The sequence below is a fragment of the Seriola lalandi genome, unplaced genomic scaffold (genome assembly GCF_002814215.2).
Source record: "Seriola lalandi dorsalis isolate HSWRI2012SDOR001 ecotype SW California unplaced genomic scaffold, Sedor1 jcf7180002054949, whole genome shotgun sequence".
Lineage (NCBI taxonomy): Eukaryota > Metazoa > Chordata > Actinopteri > Carangiformes > Carangidae > Seriola > Seriola lalandi.
The window spans coordinates 3,008,441-3,015,364 of NW_019525500.1; the positions used below are offsets into that span (position 1 = coordinate 3,008,441).

At 42.5% G+C, this 6,924-nt stretch overlaps 1 protein-coding gene across 2 annotated transcripts in view; it reads right to left on the reverse strand.

The window, feature by feature from the left end:
* adamts10 (ADAM metallopeptidase with thrombospondin type 1 motif, 10) overlaps positions 1–5,922 on the reverse strand; it is a 51,794-nt gene extending 45,872 nt beyond the window's left edge. For both annotated transcript variants that reach the window (XM_023394602.2, XM_023394601.2), the window contains exons 1-2: positions 5,799–5,922; positions 5–406 (exon numbers count right to left, since the gene is read on the reverse strand). In XM_023394602.2, the coding sequence (XP_023250370.1) occupies positions 5–107 (103 nt within the window). In that variant the 5' untranslated portion in view covers positions 108–406; positions 5,799–5,922. The remainder of the gene's footprint in view (positions 1–4; positions 407–5,798) is intronic.
* Positions 5,923–6,924: the final 1,002 nt, after the last annotated feature.

Here is a 6,924-nt window from a genome sequence, read left to right on the forward strand (position 1 = left end):
TCACCTTGTGATTGAGCAAACTCATCTCTGTGACCTCCTGCGACCTCGATGGCAACCATGATGACGATGACAGTGCAGACCAGACCAGTCCTCCGTAGCGTTTCCATGGTTACTACAGTAGTTGCTATAGTAACTGAATTCAGTGCAGTGGTTTCCAGGCCTCTGTCCCAACATGTCTCCTGCCCTCTCGGATGCCCCGTCGCCTAGCAGTGGGACAGCTCAGCGCTCTGTTGGGCCATGGCTGCAGGAGGAGCTGAGAGTTCAGATAGACATAGCAGCCTCTACAGTGTGTCGGTCAGTGAGTGGCGATGGATCCTGGAGAAGTCCTCATAGATGTAGAAAAAGCCTGGACAGATCTCCCAAGGCGCTCAGCAGCAATGGCAGGTTTAGACTCCTCTCTGCTGCTCTGTAGAAGAGAAACTGTTTAGTGACTACAAGAGGAAGGCCAGGAAAGGGAGTGAAAGGGAGGGGAGAGACGGATTTAGGCTCAAAGAGGAGGGAGGAACAAGGGAGACATAGATGCACAGACAGAGAGAGAGCATGAGATCCCATTGACCCATGCAGTTCCCAGTCTAACAAGACAAATCTACCCAGTTCATATTCAGCATCCAGTAAAGGACCGCCCAGTCCTGCATTGTTCCCTCAGCTAATCAATCTTGGCTTTGGCGAAGGGCAAACACCCTGTCTTTCACTCTGATGACCAGAGACAACAGCAGGTCCCAACCTGGGGCCCCTGAGGCCCCACTCTTTAAGCTGCCTGCCCACCGGAAAGAGTTCAAACACAAAGGAAGCCATTGATCTTGTAAAAAGCTGCACTTAATGCCCAAACACGGCTTGAAGTGAGTATTATGTCAGAGGCTCTGGGGGTAAAATGAGCCAATTTGAGAGGAGCAGCAGGTTGCCATCACCGCTACGCTGGCTGACTGTGGTGGTTGGTTGTATGGCTGAGTGACTTGCTGGCTGGCTGCCTGACTGTACAGCTTACTAATTGGCTGGTGTCCTGGCTAGCAGACGGATGGTATGAGTGTCCATATGAAGTTTGTTTACATCTAAGACAAAAGGTACAGCACTGTAATAATTATATTCTGTCTCAGACTGAGTTTTTGAGGCAGATACTCATATCAATATTTGATTCATTTTCATTTTTAAAAACATTATACATATACAATGAGATTCCCTGAGATTTGACACATAAAGGTCAATGAGATAAAATGATAATTAAATAAAAAACAATAAAAACAGAATACAATCAGTTCAGAGAACCAGAGGACCTCAAGCAGCAATTAGACTCTTAGAATTAATTCCAAAAGGATTGGTGTACTGAAGTTACTTCTCTTAAGACATATTAAAAGCCTGCCAGTGCCATTTTTGAATGAATTGCAGTCCAGACTAAAGTGCGTTCCAATAATCAATGTGGAGGAGATCAAAGCATGGAAGACTTTCTCTAAATCTTCTAATGAAGAGAATGATTGAATGTTGGTTAAATGTCTCGACTGAATGAAACAGGACTGCACCACTTTAGTCACCTGAGCATCAAAAGACGTGAGCTCGGAGCTCATGATAATATGCAAGTGCTGGGACCAGTTTATATCATTAACTTAAACTAATGCAGTCTAACATTCAGTCCTGCGATAAACTCTACCTTCATGAAGGTTATAATGTACAGAAACACCTCTCAGTATAACCAAATGCAATTCAACAGCACCACAAACTAAAAACCTCAAATCAACACCTCTCGAAAACAATTTCAACAAAAACTGAACATTATAACCTTCTTAAAGGAGGATTCTTTGCAGGACTCTTGTATGAGACTGCATTAGTCTTAGCTAGGTGTTCCTACTAAACTGGCAGCTGAAGCTTCAGCGATCTCTAATTTAACTTGCAGGAAATTTCAGGCATTAATTTCAGCAAGGCAAGACATAGTACAGGACACATTGTTGGTACCCAGCTTTTTCGGTAAAAACAGTGGATTATCGTCTGCATAGTACTGCACAATGCCAGTCATATTCATCACAATCACAGGTTTAAATCTTGGAAAGAGGGCATCTGCTCATTTTCCACACTACTTATTTGACTGTCTTGTGCTATAAATAAACCTCAAGTTCAATTTTAAATGAGCACTATTCCATTTGATTTTGTTTTTTTTTTACTTAAAGACCAACATAGAGCAAGTCTGCTTTATAGTAACAATGGAAAATGACTTCCTCAGACCCACAGTACCTATTACAAAAACAGACCTGAGCCATGATCAGGAGTCACATTTTCATGGGTGCCCTTCTCTTTGACTTGAGTTTCCTGGCTTTGGATTGCAGTGTCAGCTAAAACCCAACCCTTGCTATCCTCCAGTAAAGTCTGCCCACCCAGTTCACTCATGTCCCTGGCTCCCCCCACCCCCTATCCCCACCCCTCACAGCAGTCTGGGGAGAGAGGAGCGAGCAGAGACGCCACACTGGCCCAGATGGCTGGCGGCTAACCAACTGCAGCCAAAGGTAATCGGAAGCAGATGGGAAACTTTTTGGTGACGAGAGCAGGGGGAACAAGTTGCCTCCTGAAAAGAGGAGGAAAAAAAAACGAGCGCAAAGCCCAAGGGGAATGAAAGAGAGACAGTAAGAGTGTAAGCTGCTCGAGCCAGCTGGGACAGCCATTCTTGAGTGTTAATACCCTGAACTTAGTGTGGAGGAATGAGTTGAAAAAAAAGCCCTAATGTGCCTCTCATTTCATTTCAAACAGCAATGGGAAGGCACAGAAGAAGGAGAACTTGCTTAAAAAACACTGAGGGGTCTTTGTACTGTTGCAGCTCATACGTGGAACAACTGAAAGTCTTTCTCTTTTCCCCTCCCTCAGGCTTTCTCCCAGTCATTTCCTGCACAAGCCAAACTCCCCTCCATTTTCATTACTTCTGCTCCCGCTCTCGATTTATTGTGGGGTTATTAAACTTGCAGCTTGATATCAAGTGCTTTTCATTACCACTAACTCCCCCCTTGTTTGTTTAAACAAGAGAACGAGGGAGAGACCGGACCCCCCAACGCTGTCCCTCGATGCTTTTCAAGTAAAGCTGCTTAAAAAGATTTGTGGACAGCGTTCAAAAGATCCCCACAACAACATGCACGCACTGCCTTCTTGGTAAATTATTGCTCCATTATAAACCGCACAGAAATGCAGCTAAATTAAGAGTAAGCTGTCACGCAGAGGTGATGGTGTCGTACATCTTCCATGGTGTGTTGTGCAAAACTTTCCCTCTGGGCTGTATCACTTTGGGCGAAATAAAAAACGTATGTTTGTCAGCAGGCCAAGTGAGCACATACACTGACTCTCTCTCCTCAGTGTTTTGCTTGGATGAACTATGATTATCGAGCATATAGCTGCAATCACGGCCAAGACAGAAAGTGGTCCGAGCTGCAGACAGGCCACACAATTTCCAACGCAATCACAATTTGCAAAAGAGAAAAGAAGGAGGGGAGAAGAAAGGGGTCGTTGTTATAACAAGAGAGAGAAAAATTGGACCGCTCAGGATAATTAGGTGGGAATTTAAGGGTGGGCCAAATTTGCAATGTAATCAAGCCAGTGGACGCAGAGGCGTTTTGACACATCATTTTTTCATCTTGTCATCTACTAGTGAGCACTGACTGGTGCTTTTCATGTGGCGAAAAGGATGTACAGTGAGTTTTTTTTTCCTTTAAAGACTGGAGCTAACTATGCTGTCCTTGTCTCTAACTGTTGCCAGGGAGAGTGGAGCTATCCGAAAACTAGCACACTAATCAAAGCCATATGACCGGCTCAAAGTAAAGTCTGTGCAGAGCAAACAGATGCTAAATGTCCCTCAGCTTAGCTTCAAGTCTAGTACTCCCCCACTCTCTCTCTCTCTCTCTCTCTCTCTCTCTCTGCACTTTGATCAGGGAGTAGCTCATGAATCAGCTTTAGGTTCAGTTTATTATTTCATTAAAGCAGCGGTGCAGCTTCTCTTTCTTAATAAGACCATGAGGCTGTGGGATCAAATGGCCCATGAGACAAATGTCACAAGTCAGATGCAGTGTTTCTGCCTCAGCAGCAATTCTTCCCTTATTAGAAAAAAAAAGTGAAGATTCACACAAAACAGGTGACAGAATTAATACAAAGAACTGGGGGATATATCTCAGACTAAACTTTCTGTCTGGTACAAAGACATAGAAAAGAAAGAGGCAGGCATTCCTTTCTCAATTTCCCCAAATAAACAGTGTGCAGATGAAAAGTGGGAACATAAACAGGCCGGAGAACCTCGGATGTGCTCCCCTAACTCTGAAAATGTGCCTCTCAAGTCTGAAACAATATTTAGTGAGAGAGAGAGCTGACTCGACACGAAGTGAGTCAGCCAGCAGCACTGGGAACAGAGCACAGATGGTAGTGGAAGGTTTTCTCTTTCTGTCTTTTATCATATTCATTTCTGTGCAGTTTATATCTGCATTAGAGCTGCCAACAGCCCAAAACACTAAAAATACCCCTTTTACTACCACATAAGACAAAGGAAAGTAGCAAATACTCACGTTTGAGAAGCTACAACTATGAAAAAGCTTTATTACTTAAAAAATTACTTAAATGATGAATGATTATCAAAATAAAATTGTTGTTAACTGACTTATTTATCTGTCTCTGTAACCAACCTTAGATCACAAAAAAGCAAAGATGCAGTGCAAAGGAAGGCTGCAAATGTGTGTGGATTGGGGAAAAGGTGTGCAATATTAGAAATGCATCCAGTTAACCTTATTATTGGGAGCGGCCATGAAACCGTCAAACCAGTTTAAAAACAGATTCTTTGTTGATAATGCCACAGAAATCCTTAGCCTCATGTTAAGTTACATAAAAATGATCCCGATGAGTTCCACAGTGAGGTGTAGTGAGGATGACTAAACTCATACACAAAGACAGTGTCTGGTATTAGAGGATATGCTAACTCTTGTTAATGGTGTCTGGTATCTCTCTAATGAAATGAAGCATTTGTATGGAATTAAACAAACTTTCACCCAAAGTGAAATGAAACAGAATGATACTGCACAAAGATCAAGAGTGTATCACATACACCTGCAGATTTCTGCAAAGTCAGCAGATGAAATGACTCATCTATCATTTCTGCTGTTCAATCAGGGACCACAGATTGGCATACATGCACATACATGTCATACTGCAGATTACTGCACATCTATCAGTCTACAAAGTGAGTTTTAACATCATCTAAAGTATCTCTGTAATCCCTATGAGAGGTTGCATGCACCATAAATTATACTCTACAGTTTTGTTGTGATAATAGTACAATATCTTCTGAAACCAGCTATAGTATTACTGCAGTTCTTTTACATCAGGGAGAAACTGAAAGTTGCTCCCCCAGCCGGTGAAAGACACAATGCCACCCTTCACTTACGTACCTGATGTCTGCTGTCGGCCACATCATCCCCACACACACACACACACACACTGACTGCCCTGTCATCAGCCAATGAGGAGATCCCGGCCGTAAGTAAGAGCTCTTGAGGGGAAGAGTAGGATAATCCAATGGTAGATTTTTGAGAGAAACACTGTACAAATACCATAAGACAACATTATGTCCATACAGGTGCAAATCATGACCGTATGGCACAACAATTACAAAACTATAAAGTCTAAAAGACTAAATAAGGGCGACACTCAAAGTCTCTGCAGGAATATTTTCTGGAGGAATGAGCTTTGAAGAGTTTAGAAACCGCCTCTTGTCAGCATCATGTCAGTACCGTTTTCCTCCAGAGTTGTGCATGAAAAAGCAAAGAGTGCGGCCGGGATTGGTGACCTACCTTCCCGCGTCCCCTTGCAGAAGTTTCCGCTGTGTGAGTCTGTCCTCAGCAGCGGAGCGGAGCGGAGCGGAGAGGAGGCGGCGCCGGCGGATGACTGAGGAGACTCAACTTCTTCCACTTCCAGAACCACAGAGCTACAGTTTAATGTCAAATAAGCTGCATCACAACGATTACACTTCCGGTAATGGCTTTCAAATTAAAGGTTTCTGTGGAGAAGATGTTTTTCTTTTTTTCCCCTTTTTTTTCTTTCTTTCTTTTTTCTTTCTTTCTTTCTTTCTTTGGCTGGTTGCCACCAGACTTTCCCAGAGACCCAAAGACTTTTCTTTTTTTTTACTTTTTGCGAATGCAAAAGTCAAAGGTCAACTGTAAGGCCAAGATGTGGATACATCTAGATTATGGATCTGACCATGCTGATTAATATGTCTTAACAAAATACGCAATAAAACTGCTAGTTATTGTCTATGCTGTATTGATATTTTAACTAATGTTTTTATTAAATAAGTGAATCTGGCAGACTGATTGAGACTGAGACAGGTTTTTCTTAAAGCTCGATGTTATTGTTCAAGGTTAATGTGAAACGAAGATAGATACAAATAAAGTGCAAAATGAAGGCGTTAGTAATGGTTTTTAATTTTATTTTGAAGGTGCACATTTTCCTCTTCAGTTGTGGTTTGTCTGATTCTATCTGACTTGATTCAGCGGGATCCTGCTGATTGGCTGCCTCATCTGCGACTCTGAGGGAGCTGCTACAGCCGGTGAGGTGGGTGTGTGTGTGTGTGTGTGTGTGTGTGTGTGTGTGTGTGTGTGTGTGTGTGTGTGTGGGGGGGTGCTCAAATTATCTCTGTCATTGGTTTGGTGCCGTGGGTAAAGCACAGGTGTTGGGAGTAAAGATGTCTGTATATATTATTAAATGAATATGTAGGCCTAATGTATTAAATGGAATTAGAGCTGAAACAGTAAGTTGATTAATTGATGATTGAAAGAAAAATAATGGACAAAGGACAAACATTTGATGGTTACAGTTTGAGGATTTGACATGTTTTTCCAGTTTTATGTTGTAGTAAACTTGGACTATGGATCAAATATAATAAAAAGCTATCTCAGGACATCATGGCTCTAACTCTAA